Genomic DNA, 23,947 nt, shown 5'->3' on the forward strand with positions numbered 1-23,947 from the left:
TGGGTTTAGATAGGCAGTGCTCTTCTACAACTCCCTATCCTGTCCCTGGTTGGTTCATAAGGTTGCCAACTTTCTAATCCCACAAAACAGAACTCCCTTTCCCCGCCCCCTGCCCTGCCCCAAGGCCCCGCCCCTTCTCTGAGGCCCCGCCTCCTGCTCACTCCATTACCCCCTCTCTCGGTCACTCGGTCTCCTGCACCCTCACTCACTTTCACTGGGCTAGGGCAGGGAGTTGGGGTGTGGAAGAGCAGGGTGGGGCCAGAAATGAAGGGTTCAGGGTGTGGGAGGGGCATGCCGGTTGTGGGGTGGGGCCAAGGGGTTTGGAGTGTGGGAGGGCGTTTAGGCTGAGGCAGGGGGGTGGGGTATAGTGGGGGGTACTGGCTCTGGGCTGGTGCAGGCTCCAGGGTGGAGCCAGAAATGAGGGGTTCAGGGTGCCGGAGGGGACTCCAGACTGAGGCAGGGGGTGCAGGAGTAGGTGAGGGCTCCAGCTGGGGGTGCGGGTTCTGGGGTGGGGTCAGGGATGAGGGGTTTGGGGTACAGGAGGGGGTTCTAGGCTGGGGCCGAGGAGTTTGGAATGCGGAAGGGGGCTCAGGGCTGGGGCGGGGGTTTGGGCTCCGGAAGGAAGTTTGGGTGTGGGAGGAGGCTCAGAACTAGAGCAGGGGTTTGTGCAGGGAGATGTGGGGTGCAGGCTCCGGGAGGAAGTTTGAGTGCAAGAGAGGGCTCAGGGCTGGGGCAGTGAGTTCGGGTATGGGAGGGGGTGTGGGGTGCAGACTCAGAGGGGAGTTATGGTGCAGGAAGGGGTTCCAACCTGGGGCAGTGGCTGGAATTTCGGGGTGTGGGCTCCAGCCGTGTAGCGCTTACCTCAGGCAACTCCCAGAAGCCACTGGCATGTTCAGCTCCTAGGCGGAGGAGCCAGGGGGCTTTCTGTGCGCTGCTCATGCCCGCAGGCATCACCCCTGCAGCTCCCATTGGCCGTGGTTCCCAGCCAATGGGAGCTGTGGAGCCAGCGCTCAGACAGCACACAGAACCCCCGTGGCTGCTCATGCACCGAGGAGCTGGACGTGCCGGCCACTTCCGGGAGCCACTCAGAGCCAGGGCAGACAGGGAGCCTGCCTTAGTTCCGCTGCATTGCCGACCACACTTTTAGTGGCCTGGTCAGCAGCGCTGACCGGAACCACCAGGTTTCTTTTTCAACTGGACGTTCCAGTCGAAAACTGGATACCCGGCAACCCTAATGGTGCAGTGTGTGCTCACCCTTCTTCTTTCAATCCATAGAAAGTCAGGATTCCTGGTCTTGATAAGTCAGATTCAGGAGCGACTCTTGTATCATTTTCAGGGCTCCCACCCCAACCAGCTGAGCCAAAAAAAAAAAATGGTTGTCCAATAAGCAGCACAAAAAGCTCAGTGGTGCGGTGCACCCTGGAAGTTTGCATCCATAGCAACAATCCTGCTCGCCTGTCCCTAGAACTCTGGTCAGATAAACCCACTTTAGTGACAACTCTGATGGCTTGTAATCTTATCAAAAAAAGATGATAAAACCACTTTAGTGACAACTCTGGCACTGACTTCTAATCTCATCAAAAAAAGATATCAAGTTAGTTTGACAGGACCTATTTTCCATAAACCCATGTTAATTGGCATTAATTATATTACTCTCTTTTAATTCTGTATTAATCAAGTCCCATATCAGCTGCTCCATTATCTTGGATGGGTAGTGCCAATGGTTTTAAACATGAGTTGCCATGTACACACTGCCATCCTCACCAGATGATGAGAAGGCTTCATTTGGAATCCTTACTGATCCAATAAACCTGGCAGAAACTTCTGTCTCCCACCATCGCATCCACTGCTACCAGTTAATAGAGATGCTTCTCGATAAAATATGCACTGTACTTCTCAGCCTCTTCATACTGATACAAATATTACCTTCTAGAAAACTAGATCATAACTAAATAGTAAGCATTTAACTTTAGAAGGACTAAAGCTGGATTCAAAATTTGACCAATTATTATTTATTTCTACGTCACCTGAAAGAGAGCAAAACACTTTACAGAATGTATAGAAAGACATAGTACCTGAAGAACTTATTGAAATCATCAATATTTTTTATTCTTTGAGTGCACACAATATGGGGTAGGTGTCTCACAAAAACAAGTGAAAGACCTGGCCCTTTCCCCGAAGACCTTGTGTTCTGAAGAGCCCCTTAGATTGTTACAGTCTATATAAGGTCCCCTAATTCCAGGTAAATATATCTGTAAATACCACATCTCTTTTCCCAGGAGATTTCAACTGAGGAATATATGGCTCAGAGACAGATCTACTATAACATTTGAGCAGAGTCAATATTTAGAGACAGATCTATTATAACATTTGGGCAGAGTCAATATTTATCTAAAATACAGAAGAGCTTCTTTGACCATTGAATCAGACAATCCTGAATGTCATTAATTAATATTAAGGTTGCTAAAAGCAACTCTTCTTAATTTAGGATAAAGAAATTAATGTTATTTAAGGTTGGAGTAGGGCTCTTCCAGGCAATGCAGCATGCTGCTGCACGTGCATTTAATCTCAGTCCTGAGCAGGCCTGCTGACAGAAATTCTGGGCTCCAGGGTGAAGGCTGGCCCTAGGCGGGGCGGGGTCTGGGATGGAAGTGATGAATTTGTCACTTTTGGGACAGCCCGCACTGGCCAGTTGCGCCAGCCTGCGAGTCCCCCCAGAGCGTAGGGCCTGAAGCGGTTTGCATGAGCCTAGGAGCCCTGCGGCCCATTCGGGCGATTTAAAAGAGCCCGGGCCCCTGGAGAATTGTCGCCTTTGCCCACCCCGCCTCCCCCATTGGCGGGCCTAGTCCTGAGCCTTTTGGCCAGCAGGACCTGGAGATGCTCTTCTGGAGGATATGCACACAGGGCCCAATTCTACCTCATTAAAGTCAGTCAGACATTTTTCCCTTCATTTGAATAGGAGCTGGGAAGGCATTTTAGTGTATCAGTTTGCTGTCTGGTGACCCTTTCTGGCTAATTGAAGAAGTGAAGTTAAATGAGCACAAAATAGCATTAATTCAGATGCGCGGGGGGGGGGGGGGGTTAATAGTAATACTCAAAACAAAGACATGACTCTCATTACTCAAACAGCACAATTTTTAAAAGTTGAACTTAGTGGGAGCTGTTCAAACACATCTGAGAGCAGATTTTTGCATGTTATACTAACATAACTCAATCAGTATAACCCATTTTCATCATACATCCTCAACTGTGATGTTGTCTAACAGATTGCCAGCTCAGGTCAGAGCAATAGGTCAAGTAACTTGTGTGTGAATCTCAAAGGAATGTTAAGTATACAAATTTACGTGAGTGTTACTTTAATTCAAAGGAAATGTGATGGTATTGTCTTCATTTATCTATAACCTCTTGAATGTTATTACATTACAATGTGCATTATATATATCCCTGTACTAAATTAGCCCTACATCAAAGGATGTATTAGCATTTAGTTGAGAATTTAGTCAATGTGAAGAACTGCATGAAAACCAATGAAGGATTGTTTATGGCTATCACATTATTCATAAATACTAATGAAAGATTGGATGGCTGTAACTAAATAACTAAATGCATTATGTATGTCTCTGTAATTGAATTGCCCATTAACAGGGAAGTTAGTTAAACAGAAATTAAAAGGTACAGTGTCAAAAGTGAAATCCCTGGAAGCTGCATGGAAACTTTTTAAAGACACCATAATAGACGCTCAACTTAAATGTATAGCTCAAATTAAAAACCTAATAAGAGAACCAAAAAAGTGCCACTGTGGCTAAACAACAAAGTAAAAGAAGCAGTGAGAGACAAAATGATATCCTTTAAAAAGTCTAGTGAGGAAAATAGAAAGGAGCATAAACTCTGGCAAATGAAGTGTAAAAATATGATTAGGAAGGCCAAAAAAGAATTTGAAGAACAGATAGCCAAAGACTTAAAAAGTAATAGCAAAAAATGTTTAAGTACATCAGAAGCAGGAAGCCTGTTAAACAACCAGTGGGGCCAGTGGATGATCGAGATGCTAAAGGGGCACTCAAGGACAATAAGGCCATTGTGGATAAACTAAATGTATTCTTTGCATCAATCTTCATGGCCGAAGATGTGAGGGAGATTCCCAAACCTGAGCCATTTTTTATAGGTGACTAATCTGAGGAACTGTCCCAGATTGAGGTGTCATTAGAGGAGGTTTTGGAACAAATCGATAAACTAAACAGTAATAAGTCACCAGGACAAGATGGTATTCACCCAAGAGTTCTGAAGAAATTCAAATGTGAAATTGCAGAATTACTAGCTGTAGTTTGTAACCTATCATTTAAATCAAATGACTGAAGGATAGCTAATGTGATGTCAGTGTTTTAAAAGGGCTTTAGAGGTAATCCCAGCAATTACAGGCCTGATTTAAGTACCGGGCAAACTGGTCGAAACTATAGTAAAGAACAAAATTGTCAGACACATAGATGAACATAATTTGTTGGAGAAGAGTCAACATGGTTTTTGTAAAGGGAAATCATACCTCACCAATCTACTAGAATTCTTTGAGGGGGTCAACAAGCATGTGGACAAGGGGATGTAGTGTACTTAGATTTTCAGAAAGCTTTTGACAAGGTCCCTCACCAAAGGCTCTTAAGCAAAGTAAGCTGTCATGAGGTAAGAGGGAAGGTCCTCTCATGGATTGGTAACTGGTTAAAAGATAGGAAACAAGGGGTAGGAATAAAAGGTCAGTTTTCAGAATGGAGAGAGGTAAATAGTGATGTTCCCCAGGGGTCTGTACTAGGACCAGACCTATTCATCATATTCATAAATGATCTGGAAAAAGGGGTAAACAGTAAGGTGGTGAAATTTGCAGATGATGCAAAACTACTCAAAATAGTTAAGTCCCAAGTGGACTGTGAAGAGCTACAAAAGGATCTCACAAAACTGGGTGACTGGGCAACAAAACGGCAGATGAAATTCAATGTTGATAAATGAAAAGTAATGCACATTGGAAAACATAATCCCAACTATACATATAAAATGATGGGGTCTAAATTAGCTATTACCACCCAAGAAAGAGATCTTGGAGTCATTTGTGGATAGTTCTCTGAAAACATCCTCTCAATGTGCAGCGGCAGTCAAAAAAGCGAACAGAATATTGGGGATCATTAAGAAAGGGATAGATAATAAAACAGAAAATATCATATTGCCTCTATATAAATCCATGGTACACCCACATCTTGAATACTGCATGCAGATGTGGTCACCCCATCTCAAAAAAGATATATTGGAATGGAATTGGAAAAGGTTCAGAAAAGGGCAACAAAAATGACTAGGGGTATGGAATGGCTGCCATATGAGGAGAGATTAATAAGACTGGGACTTTTCAGCTGGGAAAAGAGAAAAATAAGGGAGGAATATGATAGAGGTCTATACAATCATTACTTCTGTGGAGAAAGTAAATAAGGAAGTGTTATTTACTCCTTCTCATAACACAAGAACTGGGGGTCACCAAATGAAATTAATAGGCAACAAGTTTAAAACAAACAAAAGGAAATATTTTTTCACATAACACACAGTCAACCTACAGAACTCCTTGCCAGAATATGTTGTAAAAGCAAGACTATAATAGCGTTCAAAAAAGAACTAGATAAGTTCATGATGGGTAGGTCCTTCAATGGCTATTAGCCAGGATGGGCAGGGATGGTGTCCCAAGCCTCTGTTTGCCAGAAGCTGGGAATGAACAACAAGGGATGGATCACTTGATGATTACCTGTTCTGTTCATTCCTGGGAACCTGGCATTGGCCACTGTCGGAAGACAGAATCCTGGGCTAGATGGACCTTTGGTCTGACCCAATATGGCTGTTCTTATGAAACCTTAGAACTGTAAATGTGAAGCATGCTAACTTCAAAGCACGGGTTGTTGCATCCAACAATGGAAAATCTGTTGACCCAGACTGTAATGGGAATACGTGCCAGACTGCTTTCTGGGGAAGACAGCTTTAAGAATGAACCCTGGGAGCGATCCTGTATCTCTGATTGATGGATTCTGACAGGGGTAGAACTCTGAGCAATTAGAGAGAAATCCTCAAAGCCACTTTGGGTAATCCTGTGGAAAATCAGAAGATTACTGTGCCTCTGCTACCATTTGCACTTACAAACTCTGATTCACCTGTAATGTATTTTGCATGCTTTAACCTCTCAATAACTCTCATTTCTTTTTCTTAGCTAATAAATCTTTAGTTAATTTTCTCGAGAAATTGACTACAGCATTGTCTTTTGGTGTGAGATTAAGAGTATCCAAGGACCTGGGGGTAAGTGACTGGCCCATTGGGGATCAGGAGTGACCTAATGTGTAGTGATTTTTAATAACCTTTCATCACTTAGTCCAGTTTGTCTGGGTGGCAAGGTGCGCTGGAGAGCCTAAGGGGGACTGTTTGTGACTCCATGGTAAAACTAAAATAGTAATCCAGGAGTGCACAGTTGTATCTGACTTGGTGAAATGGAATATACAACAAGTTTGGGGTGTCTGCCCTGTTTTCGGACAGTCTGACCTGAGATTGGCACTCTCAGTTGTGAGCTACTCTAGGCAGCATGACACTGGTAACACCACCTCGCTTGCAAAATCAGCTACTGTTGTGATTCGACACATGTTTAGAGGCTGAATGGCAAGATGTAGGTGGTTTGATTTACCACAAAGCTAAGAACAGGCAGGATTAACAACCAAAGGCCTTATTCTGTTGTTGGATACATCCGTGTAATTCCACTGATTTCAGTAATAATTGTATTTAATTAAGCACCTTACCTATCAGGTTGTGCCCTAGGCTTCTTACCCCATTAAAACGTAAATTACATGCAAAAACATATCACTGTGCCATGCTGCAGTCATTCTCAAATGAAAAGATTTCTAAACATTATTTAGAATGGATGAGCAACTTTGATGTCCTTCTGAGGTCGTTCCACAGAGCCTGGGTCACATTCCTTGCAAATTTTTTAAGTTTTAATTTACAAACAAATGTTTAAATGCTTTTTTTATTTTTAAAAACTCAGGGCTTTATGGAGCTTTGTTAATTTACATCAACTGAAGATCTGCCGTCAGTGTCAGCAGCCCAAAGTTCAGTCTTGAGCAGCCATACAATAACAGACATTTATATAGCAAACAGTGGGCCTGATTCTCCTCTCATGTTTACAGCAGTGTAAATCCAGAATAACTCCAGATCATGCAACATTATTTTTCTCTCCTATGTAAGTAAGTCATGCACTTGCATGTATGGTATAATAAAAGCATATAAACTTCTCTTCATTAACCTGAAAATCCTGATAAAGCCTGTAGGTATTAATAGCCTCTGAATATCATGACTGCATGACACAAACAGACCTGTCCTGAGGCCATGAAACATTAGAAGGAGATTTTGTGAAATTTACATATCTTTAACTGTTCACAGCAGAGGAGATATGTGCATTCTTCACATTGAATTGTCAAAAATGGGAAACACACACTTTAAAGGGTTAATGTCAAGTTCTTTAGGCTAACATATTACCAGTAATGGGCCAGAACCTGGATCCCATTCTGCTTCATACTGCTCCAGAAAACTGGCTTAACTCCCTAGCTTTGGTACAGTTTGCATGTGAAGGGGGTGGCTAAAGAAAGGCACATAGTCACAGCACTGTTGCAGTCCAATAATCCCCAGCTGGTGAATGACACCTTAGCAGACAACACAGCTTAATATAGTCCTCAGGCTGCCCCCAGCCAGCACCATGGTAATGGAGGCATAAAGGTGGCATAATATCACCTTTGCCCCCCTTCTTAGCTGGACTTACTGGAGCTCAAACACAGCTGAGGACTGAGCCTAGTATCTTTCAACTGTTATAAACTGATGGGGAATTTCTGTTGATTGACTCTAAACTATCTATCTACATTTTTTAAAAGCCAGTCATCACTTGAAGGATCTGTTAAGTTCTTCCAAGACTTTCTGAGCATCATTCCTTATATTGAAATAGTAAGAGTGGAGGAGGCTTGAAAACTGAGACAGGGTTTGAAGTACTGATGAATTAGCCTCAAAAGAGTTGAATAAGTATCCAGAAGTTTGGTGTATCTTGATCCAGACTGATGGCTTGCATAGATGTGAGTATAATGCAGCCTCTATACCCATTCAGTCTTTGGCCTCTGCAGAGATTGCCAATCAGGATGCTTTTACAGGCAGTTGTTATGGTGGTCTGTGTGATGTGAATACCTGGGCCTCAATTTAGCAAAACATGTAGGCCCTGATTCAGCAATTTTCCCATTGAAGCCAACAGGATTTAAGCATGTGTTTAAATATTATGCTGAATAGGGATGGGATCATATACATGCTTAAATGCTTTGCTGAATCAAGGCCAAGATTCATTAAAATAAAATGACAATATTTATATATAAATAGATACTTCATTTTTTGGAAGAAATTAATTGTGTTGGACAGGCAGCTAAGAAGATATTCTAGCAGTAATTTTTATACCGTTTTTAAAATAGCATAACAAAATTGGCTTTATCTTCTAGAGCACATTCTTCTTTTTGCAAAACACATTTGCTAAAAAAATGTTTTAAATACATACAAAGTATTGCTAATCTTAGCTGATGTTTGTGAATCATTACATTAATGTAAGTAATGCAAAAAACAAAGAAATGCTGAAAAAAGCATTTTGGTGCTAACTTACGTTATCATTTGTAATAAATGGTGAACGCCTTATTAACTTTCTTTTTAGAATAGCTTCAGAAACATCAAAGTTATATATTCTGTACATCTGCATCATTCAATTATCTGATGAACTGTCACCTTAAGCATAAGGTGGATATTGAAAACATTACAATTTCAGAAGGCTACAAGTCTAGAAGTGCATAGAATGGTATAAGACATGTCACATACCTGGAATTCTGGTCAGAATATTGCCATGCATCACATGCATTCAGCGATAAAATTGCATTCAAGGCAAAAGTACACCTGGGTGAAAAAAGAAATCTGTCCTGAGGGTAACCGTCGCTAATTACTAAAAGAAAATTCCCTGAAGCCAAGAATTTGCTAATAAACAAAACAATCAGTTAAGAAATTATTTGCCACCAATGTTTGAAGATATGAATTAACACTATTAATGAAAGAATGGCAAGGTTTTACTTATAGGATGCACACAATCCCAACCAGAGTTACAAGTTTTTGTTAGATCTTTGGTTGATAAGATTTATAGATTATATGAGATTTATTATACCTACTGTATATGCTAGAGACACAACTCAGAATATATATATTATTTTTATTCCCTAAGGGGAAGATGCTCCCTTATTCCCTTGCCTTTCCTCCCTGCCAGACACAAAACCTAAGTATATAGGTTTGTACAGAGTATATAAGAGTGACAGAAGAGAAGTAATCATCACCCCTGCCCAACTTGGAAGATTGACATGAAGGGCTAGCCTACACTACACAGGCTCTGCTGATATAGCATACCAGTTACAACTATGCCAGCAGAGCCCCTGCGTGTAGACGCAGGATATACCAAAAGAAGGAATTTTTCTAAACTGGGGTTTTGCTGGCTTAGCTATGTCTGCTTGCGGTGTGGATTTGCACTGCTGCAGCTGTTCTACAGCTCATAGTGTGAAGTAGCAGGTAGAGCTCAGTTTATCCACTGGCTACTCCCTCAGCCTTCCTCCCAGCCTTCCCACAAACCCCTTCTGCATTCTTGTGGAGAGAGGCACCATGGAGTGGACTGTAGAGCACAAGGAATATGGGGTCCCCCTGAAAAGTCTCTCCAAGCTTGTCTTCAGTAGAATGTGTTTGAATACCATTGTGAAGAGTCAGGTTAGCTGACACGGTGCTGACTATGACTGACAAGTCAGGGTAGACCTGGGCAAATTGGGTTTGACATTGTGTCAGATAATCATGATTCATGATTAAACTGTAATTAGTCCCAATAGTTCAATCATGCAAAGCTAACATGAGGCCAAACACAATTTGCCCTAGTCTGCCCTGACCACCAGGCCATGGTCAGGACCATGTCAGCAAACACAACTCTCCACAATTATACGCAAAGATTATATAATGTTCTTATGAAGACAAGCCCTCTGTGGCCTACTGTCATGTGCAGCAGAGCTGTGCACTTCTGTTGTACACAGGGCTTTGGTCCCACAGAGCGGGAAACAGTGTTTGGACCTAAAAAGGGTAAGACTGAAGCACGCTGAATATCTTTTGCTTAGAGTCAAAGTGCATACTACCCATGACTATTTGCTGATTTTTGAAACACAAGAAGTCTGTAGAACTGAAGAAAGTCTCATTGACTTAGCACTGATTGTTTCCAGTTTTAATATAAGTCGTAGCAGTAGTAGTAGCACCGTAGAGCCTAGGAGCCCTAATCATTTGAATGCAACTAAAGCTTAATGCATCATTGAAAAACTTGGGAAATTTCGTTGCTCTTAATTTAAAATATTTTTAGTCTTCAAACCATCACTTTTTATATGTTTTAAAAGTTAATCTATGAAAAGTTTTTGTCAATGAAAGAGTGAAAAGTCCAAGTATGGAGTTTATGCTGCAAAATTGGGGTCAGTCCTCTTTTCTTTAAAGGTGCCACCAGAAGTCAAATGGGGCGGGAGGGAGGTAGCCAGTTTTCTTTTAAGCTCTGCCCACAAAATAAATTCCACCCCCACGAGACACCAAAATTAGTTGCCATTCACAGTAGGTTGTATAAAAGTTTAAAATATGATCCTGTGTAATCTACTCCCCTTCTGTGGGTTCAGGTTCTAATCTGCAACATCTATAAACAAACCAAAACACTACGCAGTTTTTATGTCTCAGACACTTACAGATAGCCATTTTTAATAGTGGTGGTGTTTTTGATTTGGAGTGTATTTTTGCCGAGCTGTTTTTAAAGTTAGGAATTTAGGAAGAATAAACAGGCATGTTGTACAAGGAAGGTAGCTATATATTTTATATACCTGATAAGATAATACTTCGGAAAACTTTAAGAATGGTTGTAAAATTATGTGATAAACTGCACCTCCAGTAGATTTTGTATTTTAATCAGTTTTTATCTATAAATCATAACTATTTAGGTCAAAACTGTCAAACTTGAGTACCAGACACTTCAATGGGAACTACAGGTGCTGAGCACATTTGAAAAACAGGTCACTTAAATGTAGGAAAATGGGTTAATGTAGCTATTAGTTACTTTAAGATCCAAACTAGGAAACGTAACTACAGAGGTCTTTGTGGTTGTGCTTTTCAATGATGCATTCCACTGTGACAGGTCTGCACAACTTGCTTGCTGCCTCCAGGTTTCAAATAGGAAAAGAAAAGAGCTATAATTCAGAACACAGCTGGCACAGATATAAGCAGAAGGCTCTTTCAAAGCATATAGTCAAAGACTGAACAGCTATAACAGTAAGACTGTCTAACCTTTATAGTTCTATGATTTATAGCATGGTTTATATAATCCTTCATTTTATGAAGATTCATGTAACTCTCCACAATCTATGTCTGAAATAGTCAATTGATACCTAGAACACTTTGTCAAGACTTAGGTTGTGTTAAAAGTAAGATTTACAGTACTGGAACAATGTCGCTAAAATCATTTATGGTTGCATATTTTATATAGTGATCATTTGTTTTCATTTTTATCCAGATGGAAGCCAGTCCAGAACAATCCATATATACACACACACTGGAGAGTGTGGATGGGGACATGAGTAGGTGTGGATGGGGAGGTGAAGAGGTGTGGATGGAAAAGTGAGTGAGTGTGGATGGGGAGGTGAATGCTCCGTTTTCTTTATCCAGTTGCTTTTCTTTCTCTGTTGGCGCCCCCCGTTACAGAGATTAATTCCCACAAGACTCTGCTGTTTCCTCTGCCCGTCCCTGGTCCCTCCCCACTTAATATAGTGGCTAGAGCAGGGAGGAGGTCTCTGCTGCTAATAGCCAAGGCGGAGCCCAGCGCAGCACTCCCAGCTCCTAGACGCTGAGCCGCTCCATCTACTCACCCGAAGCACCGAGGTAAGAATCCTGGTTGTTACTGTTGTGCAAGTGCCTGGATGCAGGGAGTGCTAGGAAACCGGCAGTGAAGTAACGCCCATTTAAAAGCAAGAGTCCGTGCTTCTGCCCGGGCTCTGTTACTCATTTCTTCCATCCTCAGATCCGATGCTTTTAAACCATCGCAAGAAAAACCGGAGTCTACCTGAAAGAGATGAATGTGTTCCCGCCACCATTATATGGTGGTATGATATATGGGATAGCTCAGTGGTTAGAGCATTGGCCTGCTAAACCTACGGTTGTGAGTTCAATCCTTGAGGGGGCTGTTTAGGGATCTGGGGCAAAAATTGGGGATGGGTCCTGCTTTGAGCAAGGGGGTTGGACTAGATGACCTCCTGAGGTCCCTTCCAACCCTGATATTCTATTCAAGTTGCAGTGGGGAAGGTTTAGATTGGATATTAGGAAAAACTTTTTCACTAAGAGGGTGGTGAAACACTGGAATGCGTTACCTAGGGAGGTGGTAGAATCTCCTTCCTTAGAGGTTTTTAAGGTCAGGCTTGACAAAGCCCTGGCTGGGATGATTTAACTGGGAATTGGCCCTGCGTTGAGCAGGGGGTTGGACTAGATGACCTTCTGGGGTCCCTTCCAACCTGATATTCTATGATTCTATGACTACTAGCCTTGGGCTGTGCCTGTCGGGAGCCTGCACGCGCCAGTATTACTTGTACTCCTGCAAGGAGCGTTTCTAGCAGGCAGCTTCTTCCCAAGGGGCTTAGCATGACTGCCCGGCGGCAAGGTGCACACACGAGCTGCAGCGGAAACTGCACGGCTCTAATGTGGGAGAGCGTTGCTGAAATAATATACAGGAAGGTTGTGCTCAGACTCTCCCCAGCACACCCCCGCCCCCCCGGACTTGTGGCACCGTCACTGAGTTGTAAAGATACGGCGCGTTCCCAGTAGAAGAGGATTAGCAGGGAGAGCGCAATTATGCAGAATGGCTAGTGGGGGGGGGCAATTTCTGACGGGGTCGGAACAGTGACCCTAGGGCTGCTGGGGCTGGGTAACGTGTATCCCCGAGCAATGACAATAGAGCGTGTCAGAGCGGGGTGCAGCCGGCTGAGGGGTGTGAGCTTCCTCTGGGGCCCCAGGGCCCCGCGGCCGTGGCTGGGCTTTGCGCTTTGCTCGGGGCGCTCGGGCTCGGCTGGCCGCGCGGGGGGGAAGAGCGAACTCGCGCGTGCGGACGGACAGCGGGTCCCAGCCGGGTCTCTGCACCGCGGGCGGGAGGCTGCGTTCGCTGCCGGAGCAAAACTTCCACGCACGTTGCATTCAGACAGCAGGCAAGTCTGGACTTCGCCCGTCCCCACACCTGCGTTTCTGGGGCCTGGGGGGGGGGGAGCGCAAAGGCCAGCAGGGGGGAGCTCCGACTCAAGCAGAGAGCGAGACGGTGAGCGAAGGTCCGTGCTGGAGCCCGAAGCGCCCCCGCCCGCGGGACCTTTCAGCCGCTCCGTCTTTGCAACCAACTACGCGCCAGGCGACTTGCACCGCGAGCAGGACCAAAGCAGCTGGGTTAAATAGGGATTTCCATGTATGGCTCATCCCCCCGCAGCAGCTGTTCTGAGAGGGACATGAACAGGGGCGCTGAATGGGTCCCACTCCTTCTTCTCCCCTTTCCCTGGAGGCTCTGCGAACGGTGCGTGAATAACCATTCCTGGGTGAATTTCTGTGTGTTTGATCATCATTCACCACAAGTTCATCTACAGTTAAAATCTCGAGCGTACACGCATTTTAACCTCCGTCTGAGAAATGCCCATTTTAAAAGCGGTGCCATGTAGGCTGGTGAGAGAGAGAGAGAGAGGGAGAGAGGGAGAGAGAGAGAGTGTTTTTCTGGTTTACTTTTTCTAAAAATACCGTGAAAGTGCCTATAATATCAGTTTGTGTCAAGTACTGAACCTATTTACATTGTGCTTGAAAACGGCTCTAGTATGTTTCTGTTATCAAATACAATATCATCATGGTGGCAGCATGAAGGAAATTCCTGTGCGTAGAAGATTAAAAACAGCTCCTTCTTACAGGAACCGGATTTTAAAATATATGTGGAAGTTTGTGATGTAATCTGAGCCATTATATCGTGTTATAAATGCTCAGAGGTTAAGTGACTGGAAGCTGCCATAGGCCAGAGAATTATTCCATTTACTAGGCTGCTCTCCTTGTTCATACAGCATACACCATGCTTCAGAAAAAAAGAACAAGCCTATCCAGCCTTGTCATGCACCTGGTCCATGTGAAGAGGAAATCTTGATTATTTTAAAAGGCATCCATGCAACTTCAAATAGGATCAATATAAAAAATAAATTACAACTAGTTTCAAGTATTATACGGGCTCTTGTTCAGGCTGAGAAGAGCTGGTGGTCAAGGTGCTGATGGTGGCTGGACTACACTACTGCTCCCATCATAGCTACCAGTGGTGGAGCAGTACTAGTGATATTTCAAGATTAGGAAATCTGAAGAAAAATGTTACAGTAAACACAGGCAGAGTGACTGAATAGGGAATTTCTTCAGCGTTCCAGAAAAACTGGTTTCATAGCCAATTTACTTCCATCTAACAGAGTGGTAGATGGAAGTAGCAAGAGGCAACATAGTCTAGTGGATTGTGTGCATTGCTGACAGCCAGCAACTCTGAAAGTCTACTCCCAGCTCCAGTACAGCCTTGCTGTGTGTCCTTTCACAAAGCACCCAATGCTTGAAGGTGTCTGAAGGTGGGCATCCACAAATCCAGGCACCCACAAGTACCAACAGTTTTGACAATTTGAGCCTTATGATCTATTTCAGTTTCTCCATCTGTAAATTGGCATAATACTTGAGTCCTAGGGGTGGTTATTTTCTATTTTTAAAATATTTCACTGGGTATATGTAAAGGTTTTCTTATGTAATCTTTGTTGGAAGATAGCCTAAGGGTTTCACAAGGACTATCTGTTTGCTTCATACATGAATCACTTTATCTTTAAGATAAAGGTAGGCATAAAACTTAATCTAGGTCTTAATACACTGCAATAAAATACCTAACTTTTCATTTGACTTTTTTTAAGTTACTGTTTTGAAGATTTATTCTCCCATCCTTTTTGTTAGACTTTAGGTAAGTAATTCCCATTCATACTAACAGTAGCTGTTACAGTAAATAAATGTACAAATAGAACCCTTGAATGTTCTGCTTGGCGCATGTACTGCTGTTAAAGAATTAACCTCTGTTTCTACCATTGGAGCAAAGCAGACCCATACTTCATTGTTCTTGTGCAGCACAAATAATGTGCATCATCACTGTATTTTGTGTTGTTTAGGAGAAAACAAAACATGTTCTACAGATTCTGGTGGCTTTTGTGGATACTAGGACAGCATGTGTTTTTGGCACAAAATCTCAATGAAGACAAAAGAGATGGAGTAAGACGACAAAAATCTAAGCATCTTCTGTCAAATACTGTAGAAAAATATCCCAGTCCAAGTGATCAAGGTGAATTTTAACACATTTTTTTCTTAACATTTATTCAGATTCTAGACTGTATAGTTAACTTGCACTTAAAGCAGTATATTTACAACCTGCAGAGCTACTCCCACTTACAATTTCATTTGCCATATTTTTACACTTAGATGTATAGTTCATTTGGGTGAGAGAAGAAGAGCTTAAAAGAGCAAGGTTGGAGGATTCTTGTGTTACATTCTCAATATTTTTGTCTATCAGCCATGGTATTATCAGTAAAAGAAAAGTGGCAGATAGACATTTATTCAGAAGCAATTTTCTTAGGTTTTCAGAAAACTAATTGTCATAAATATAAAGGGAAGGGTAAACCCCTTTGAAATCCCTCCTGGCCAGGGGAAAGCTCCTCTCACCTGTAAAGGGTTAAGAAGCTAAAGGTAACCTCGCTGGCACCTGACCAAAATGACCAATGAGGAGACAAGATACTTTCAAAAGCTGGGAGGAGGGAGAGAAACAAAGGGTCTGTGTCTGTCTGTATGCTGCTCTTGCCAGGGACAGAACAGGAATGGAGTCTTAGAACTTTTAGTAAGTAATCTAGCTAGGTATGTGTTAGATTATGATTTCTTTAAATGGCTGAGAAAAGAATTGTGCTGAATAGAATAACTATTTCTGTCTGTGTATCTTTTTTGTAACTTAAGGTTTTGCCTAGAGGGGTTCTCTATGTTTTTGAATCTAATTACCCTGTAAGATATCTACCATCCTGATTTTACAGGGGGGATTTCTTTATTTCTATTTACTTCTATTTTTTATTAAAAGTCTTCTTGTAAAACACTGAATGCTTTTTCATTGTTCTCAGATCCAAGGGTTTGGGTCTGTGGTCACCTATGCAAATTAGTGAGGCTTTTTATCCAACATTTCCCAGGAAAGGGGGGGTGCAAGTGTTGGGAGGATTGTTCATTGTTCTTAAGATCCAAGGGTCTGGGTCTGTAGTCACCTAGGCAAATTGGTGAGGCTGTTTACCAAACCTTGTCCAGGAAGTGGGGTGCAAGGTTTTGGGAAGTATTTTGGGGGGAAGGACACATCCAAACAGCTCTTCCCCAGTAACCAGTATTAGTTTGGTGGTGGTAGCGGCCAGTCCAAGGATAACGGGTGTAATATTTTGTACCTTGGGGAAGTTTTGACCTAAGCTGGTAAAGATAAGCTTAGGAGGTTTTTCATGCAGGTCCCCACATCTGTACCCTAGAGTTCAGAGTGGGGGAGGAACACTAATATTACCTAATTTGCACTGTGTTAGGCCCTGAGCTTGCAAACTTTTAAGTACACACTTAGGTTTACAAACCTGTGTACTCCCATTGAACTCAATGGGAGCAGGATAAATGAAGTGTTCTAAAAAGTTCAGTGCACCACCTAGTCAGAGATGCAAGTCTATGAATATATTTATTAATTATTTGTATTACAGTAGCCTCTAGAGGTCCCAACAGAGGTTGGGGACCAATTATGCTAGGCGCAGTATGCCCACATTATAGTGAGAGACAATATGCCTACCTTGGAGAGCTCACAATTGAAATACACATGATAAAGTGCAGGAATAAAAACAAAGGCACCGAAAGATAAAGTGACTTGCTTAAGATCATACTGCAGATCAGTGGCAAGGCCAAGAATATGACCCAGCTCTCCCAACTCGCCATTCAGAAGTGAATCTTCTGCAGGGGTGGGCAAACTTTTTGGCCCAAAGGCCACATCTGGGTGGGGACATTGCATGCAGAGTGATGAATGTAGGGCTAGGGCAGAGGGTTGGGGTGCAGGAGGGGGTGCACAGTGCGGGAGGGGGTCAGGGCATTGGTGCAGGGAAGGGTGCAGGAAGGGGCTCAGGGCAGGGGGTTGAGGTTCAGGAGAGGTGTGGAGTGCAGCAGGAGACTGAGGGCAGGGGGTTGCGGTGCAGGAGGGGTGCAGCAGGGGGCTCAAGGTAGGGGTGTGGGGTGCAGCAGGGGGCTCAGGGCAGGGGTTTAGGGTGCAGGAGGGGTTTGGGGTATGGGCTTCGTCCCTGTGCCGCTTACCTGGAGTGGCTACAAGGTGGCAGTGGCGCGCACCGGGGCCAGGGCAGGCTTCCTGCCTGTCTGCCCTGTCCCTGTGCTGCTCCAGGAAGTGGCCAGCACCACATCCCTGAGGCCCCTGCCGGAGGGGGCGGGGGCAGAGGACTCCGCACACTGCTCTTGCTTGTGGGTATCTCCCCTGAAGCTCCCATTTGCCATGGTTCCCCATTCCTGGCCAATGGAAACTTCGGGGGAGGTACCCACAGGCAAGAGCAGCATGCAGTGCCCTCCACCTCACATCCCAGCACCAGAGACCGCAGGGACATGGTGCCGGCTGCTTCTGGGAGCAGCCCACAGCCCATGGCGGTGGCAATCCTGTGGATCAGATCCAAAGTTCTGAGGGGCTGGACCCGGCCCACGGGCTGTAGTTTGCCCACCCTCGATCTTCTGTGTCCCCGCCCTGGTAAGATACCAGGTAGGAGTTCTGAATGAAGGTCTAAATATCTTCAGAACATTCCTCATGCCAGAGGATCGTACCACTTTCAGAAGGTTTCTTCTCCCCCAAGAAGGTCTCCCCCCAACTGCAGAAGGTTCCTCATCCCATAGACTCTAAACCTCTCCCAAATTTCAGAAGGTTCCTCATCCTTACGTTTATTATGCAAGTATTCTAAAACTTCCAGAAAATTGGATTTCCACTTTCAAAGCCTACTATGTACATACAAATATATCATTTTATGAGTAACTTAGCTTCCTAATGTAATTAAACTCACTTATCTAACAAATTTATTCCAGATGAAGATTGCGTTCTTGAAATAGCTTTTCTACTGGACAGTTCAGAAAGTGCTAAGAACTATAATCACGAACAACAGAAAAAATTTGTATTAGGAACAGTGAACAGTATGAAAGAAGCTCAAGTCAATTCTGGACGTACTCTCAGCTGGAGGATGGCCTTACTTCAGTACAGTAGCACTGTTCTCATAGAGCAAACTTTCCGAGACTGGAAAGGTCCTGAAGCTTTCAAATCCCGCATTGCTCCCATAACCTACATAGGCCATGGTACCTACACAACATATGCTATAACCAATCTCACACAACTGTACATGACTGAAGGGACTCATGGCAGTGTGAAAGCAGCTGTGCTCTTGACAAATGGAGTGGATCATCCAAGAAATCCAGATATTTTTGCAGCTACTGCTGATGCTAAGCATCAAGGAATTGTGTTCTTCACAGTAGGAATGACCAGAGTGGCTGAGGAGGTGGCCAATGCTGCCAAGCTTCGACTTCTGGCCAGTGTCCCAGCATCAAGGTTTGTTTTCAACCTCCAAGAGAAAGGAGTTGTGGAGAAAATTGTGAAAGAAATGGTATGTATGGACCAAAGATTTGAAACTATTCTAGCCAAATATTTAAAAAGCTGCTCTCTTCTGAGTGTTTTTAATTTTTGGTGTTCTTTTAAAAAAAAATCAGTATTTTATGGGTAGAAGCAACACTCTAAATTCCAATCTAATACAGTTCATTTGCCATTTGTCATCATTCCAAAGCACAAGTTTCTCCCTCACTCTCCTCCATGATGTGGGATATTTTTATTATTTTTTTCCTCAGGAAAGGTATTTTAAAACTTTTTTTAGTTTTCTTTGTTTAAAAAGATAATTAACATTCTAATTCTTTCTTCTGCAACAAGCCAGAGAGTTTATATTGTTTTAGTCACAGAGACCAGATTCACCTCTGGCATAAGCACTCCTCCATAGACTTTAACAGAGGCATGTCCACTTAGCACATATCTGAATTTGACCCTAAATCTCTATAAGTGTCCACTGGAAAACCTACCAGGGAGTCGAGAAGCAAATGTGATTCCAGACCTGAAAGTTTCCTGCTCTTCATCACTGTTTTCTCTTGCTATTACTTACTATATCATTGGAGTCATAGTAGACTTTCTGACAGCATTAGTTTGACTGAAAGGATTAGTGTGTGTATGCTTATGTGTGGGTTAACGTTACAAAATAGGAACTGAAATATAAAATAGATTAGAGAATTTGATGGAAGTCTTTTAATAACTTGAAATTGTGTTAATTAGTTGCTGAACAAGGAATAGATTTCACTCACTGTAATCAAAGATAGAGACAGGTTTCAGAGTAGCAGCCGTGTTAATCTGTATCTGCAAAAAGAACAGGAGTACTTGTGGCACCTTAGCGACTAACAAATTTATTTGAGCATAAGCTTTCGTGGGCTAAAACCCACTTCATCAGATGAAGTGGGTTTTAGCCCACGAAAGCTTATGCTCAAAGGAAAAAGATAGACAACATTCTTGGCTTTCTGGATAGCAACATGCATTTTTTCCTCTATAGGTGGATTATGACCTCTAATTTCTAATTTTGTTTTCAATGTCTGTCTTCACAGAAAGATCTGGCTGAAGAAGGGGTAAGTAATTAACTGGTAAACAAAATATGAGAATTGCTATTTAATCATGCTGTCCTGTAAATAGTATATGTAATGTAATAAATATTCATGTAATAGAAAAATAACTATGAGGGACTAGATAATGAGATACAATTCAATGGGGCTACTCATGTGAGTAAGGTTTCATATGTTAGTCTTTGCAGGATTGGAGCCTTTATTTCTTTCTAAATTTAAATAGTTTACAAGAATTAGAGAAACTACAAATTTCTGTGGCCTGACATACTTTACATTTTCAAAGAGGAACAATATCTCAAATATATAGTGATATCAGATAAAGCCTAAGTAATAACCCTAACCCTAAACCCTAACCCTATGTATAGATATAGATAGTGATATTCCACAGCCTTCCATCTTTACTGATCTCCTGCTGCAGTCTAAGCTTCTTCCCATGTCATTTTGATAGCTTTCAATTCTGCCTCTATTGTGCATTTTCATGTTATCCTTGGTGTATCTTGTCATCTTTTTCCCTGGGTGTTCCAATGCCTGTCTTGTTACATTGTTTGTATATTTCTTCCGTGTATTTCACGGCCATCTCAATCCTTCATTCTGTAATCTCCTGTCCTGTCGGCTTCTGTTTCATCCTCCTCCAGTGTTCTTCATTTGTGATTTTTTTTCTGGAGATCTAATAGAAGTTTTGTCTAAGGCAGCTGTTTATGAAAAATTGGAGTTTAGATAGTAGCATCTTAATAAGTCTTCAAGTTTCAGAACCATATACTAAGACCAACTTTACAATTGCATTAGATATTCTAAGTTTACTTTGGAGGGCAAGATTTCTATTTCTCCAGATCAGACTTAAAGTTACAGAGGCATGTCTGGCTTTTGATTTTCTGGCTGTAATGTATTCATCTGTTCCACCTGGTGTATTTACAATTCTGCCAACATACGTGAAACACTGGAACTGTTCTATGTCTGTCCTGAAAAGTATGATTGGTATTTCTTGTTCAATGTTACTACAGGCGTCATACAAGAATGTCTTATGTCACCCACAATCTTTTTACAGCAGTAGATTGGGTAATAAGAAAGACCATAAAAGAGCCAAGTGACATAAAATGGATTTTCAAACAGAAGTTAAAGGACGTTGGATTTGCAGATGACATTAACATGCTATTCCATATCAATAGAGATGTGCAAGGCAAAACAAATGATCTCCAGGCCTATGCACAATTAGTAGGGTTGAAAATAAACACAGAGAAAACAAAAGGAATGAGAACCAACGCACAACAAGAAACACCATAAAAAGAATGACATTGACAATAACTTCTCCTCTCCTGCCCTCTCCAGAAAAATCCTGCTCTAAGCAAAGCTTCCTATAACCTGAGAGGGAAGACAAGCCAAATGATTCCATGAAGTCCTCTAGGGATCTTGCTATGCTAATCAAACTTCCCTGTAGGCATTCAGATATGATGGTGATGTGTGACAGTACAAAACCCTAAAATGGATTACATGCTGTTGTCCTTGGGAGGCACATTATCTGGGATATTCAGATAATGATGCTTGGGGTGCCCACTTGTCTAAGTCTTAAAGTTGAATAGAGATTTAATAAATAATTTTTAAAAACTTTTTCCATATGTATTGAGTCTTCATATTTTATGGTTTGGAAGCATAAAAAAAGTAACTACATATAATCACTGTGGATCAGTGATCCACTGACACAATATAAATGCAAAGTAAAGAGAAAAAATGCAGGACATTTATTAAAATTAATTTTATTAATTAGATTATATTAATTTGCATATAAGCATTTTGTTTATGCATTTCTATAAGGTCAGATTATGACCCATCCTGCATGCCTGTGCAATGGAATAAGGGGGTGTAAGGATGTATGGTGCCCCCTTATTCCCCTGTACCAGCTACCCCTACAACAGGTAGTTGTGTAAGGTGGGTTGAGCAGCACAGAGTTATTACATTCCCCACCACCACCATGCTGCACAACAACATGCTACCCCTTACAAGGGGGTTGTGGCAAAGTCATGATTATGTGATGTGATATAAAGGATTTCTTGGCTTGGTGTGGGACGACCACATTACTTATGAGCGGTAAAGTAACTGAATGCAATTAAAAGATACAAAGTTGTTTATTCTACAGAAGTAATTCATTGGTGCTTGTAGATTACCTATATGGAAACTGAAATGTTGCAATGTTTTCTGGCTTACCCATTAAAGTGCACTGATTTGCTGTGAACATTTTCATTCAAAGTGTCCCCAAGCTCCCACATGTAACTGTGAGAAAGGGGAAAGAGGCCTTCCTGGCCCTGCCGTAAGTAGCTGTCATTTCTCATTTTCCTTCTGTCTTAGTGAATAATGCATAATGTAATTTGCTATTAAGTTTGTTCTAGGCATTTTGATTAATCCTCTGAATCTGATCCATGAGACAAAGTTAGAGCTATAAGTAGTATTTCTTTGTACTTACACCGTGTGGAAGTGTCAGATCAATGAGAAATGTGCGGAAAGTTTGCCTGCTATTCATGAGATCCTCCTTTCTAAAAGGGAACAGCTATGTGATTTATGATCTGCCAGAGATCTGCTTTGGTCATAGCAGATGTACAAAAAAAAAACAACCCCATGGTTAAAGGGCAAAAAGAAGGCTTCATCTCTGTGGAAGTGCAGAGTTATTCTACTGATTCAGTCTGACAGCCAGACCAGATGACTCATTAGCTCCAAATCAGGAGTATAAAAAAACTGAGTTGCTTTGAGGCAAGAGGTAAGGAGAAAAAAAAGAGAGAAAGGAAATCCTGGAGGGTGAAACATTAGGAATTTCCAACTCAAGAGGTAACTGGCTTGAGGTACATATAGAGAAGAGGGGGCTTCCTTTGGAGAGTACATCGAACTAGACCCTCCAAGCAAAGATGCAGGATTGTTTCATTGTCAGTCCCAATGAACTAAACTGCAGGGTTTAGCTGTCAAACTGAATCCTGAAGCCTTTGAACAGCCCACTATTATACTCATTAAAATCGAACTGAAGTATAAAAAGATTATATATTCCTTGCCCAAGGTCACAGAGTCTGAGGCAGAGTTAGGAATAGAACCCAGCAGTCTTGACTACTTTTTTTCATTGGACCTGTTACAAACACTAAACTTTACTGCCTCTTCCTTCTATAGACTAGCACTTTTAGTTTAAACTAATATATATTATACAGTTTTTGTTTAAGTTACAATAAGATATCACTACTTGAAGAACACAGGTATCTTTTATATGAAAGCATACTTTTCAAAAAGTTCAATACAAACATGCATCATTTAAACAGTGCTAAAATGAACAACTGTGACCTCTACAAAAACATCTGCATCTGTTTTCAGATGAAATCAGTCCTAGGTGCTTTACAGCAATGTTAAGAAGAAAACAGGTTTTCTGTGCAGGTGAGCATGTCCCTCCCAGACATGCTGTTTGACATCTGTGATAACTACACTGGTTTGTTTAAGGTTCAGGAAACAAATGACCAAAATATAATTCCTAAAGTACTACATACATTGCCAAAAAAATCATTTTATTTAATAACTCCTTTTGTGGTGAAGTTACTTGAACCTGTCTAAAAGTACTGAATGATTTATACAGAATTTGGGATGTGGGGCATATGATATGTGACTGTTTTATTACATAACTTTTTTATTTTGCTGTTTTTAGGGTAAAAAGGGTCGTCCAGGTGATGATGGGGCTCCTGGCCAGAAAGGAGTAAAGGTGGCATGTCTTTTTAAAGATTTAGTAAAAGCATCCAATATTTTCATTTGAACTGAAAGAATAGTAATGTATGTACTTAGCATTTATGAACTGGAATAGTTCATCTAAGTTATTTAGTCCTCCTTTTCTCTTGAAGTAAAAAAATACACATTAATGTAATTTGCAAACAGAACTTCTATGTTAGTATTTTGCATATAAGATAATTAAAACTTTAGAAGAGGGAGCTGGTATGCATCCTTTACTATGTACTAAATTATACTAAAGAGAACAATGTAAGTACAGGTCAAAACATTACATTTTCCTTGTTTGACTGATCTTGATGTTGGATTCTTC

The 23,947-nt window shown here is 41.9% G+C and overlaps 1 protein-coding gene across 1 annotated transcript in view; it reads left to right on the top strand.

Moving 5' to 3' along the window:
- The first annotated feature begins 15,329 nt into the window (after positions 1 to 15,329).
- LOC140895296 (uncharacterized) overlaps positions 15,330 to 23,947 on the top strand; it is a 69,361-nt gene continuing 60,743 nt past the window's right edge. Inside the window, exons 1-5 of the mRNA XM_078847987.1 lie at positions 15,330 to 15,487; positions 18,277 to 18,845; positions 19,879 to 19,899; positions 22,136 to 22,195; positions 23,561 to 23,614. Coding sequence (XP_078704113.1) covers positions 15,331 to 15,487; positions 18,277 to 18,845; positions 19,879 to 19,899; positions 22,136 to 22,195; positions 23,561 to 23,614 — 861 coding nt within the window. The 5' untranslated portion in view covers position 15,330. The remainder of the gene's footprint in view (positions 15,488 to 18,276; positions 18,846 to 19,878; positions 19,900 to 22,135; positions 22,196 to 23,560; positions 23,615 to 23,947) is intronic.

This window comes from Lepidochelys kempii, chromosome 11 (genome assembly GCF_965140285.1).
Source record: "Lepidochelys kempii isolate rLepKem1 chromosome 11, rLepKem1.hap1, whole genome shotgun sequence".
NCBI classification, from domain to species: Eukaryota; Metazoa; Chordata; order Testudines; family Cheloniidae; genus Lepidochelys; species Lepidochelys kempii.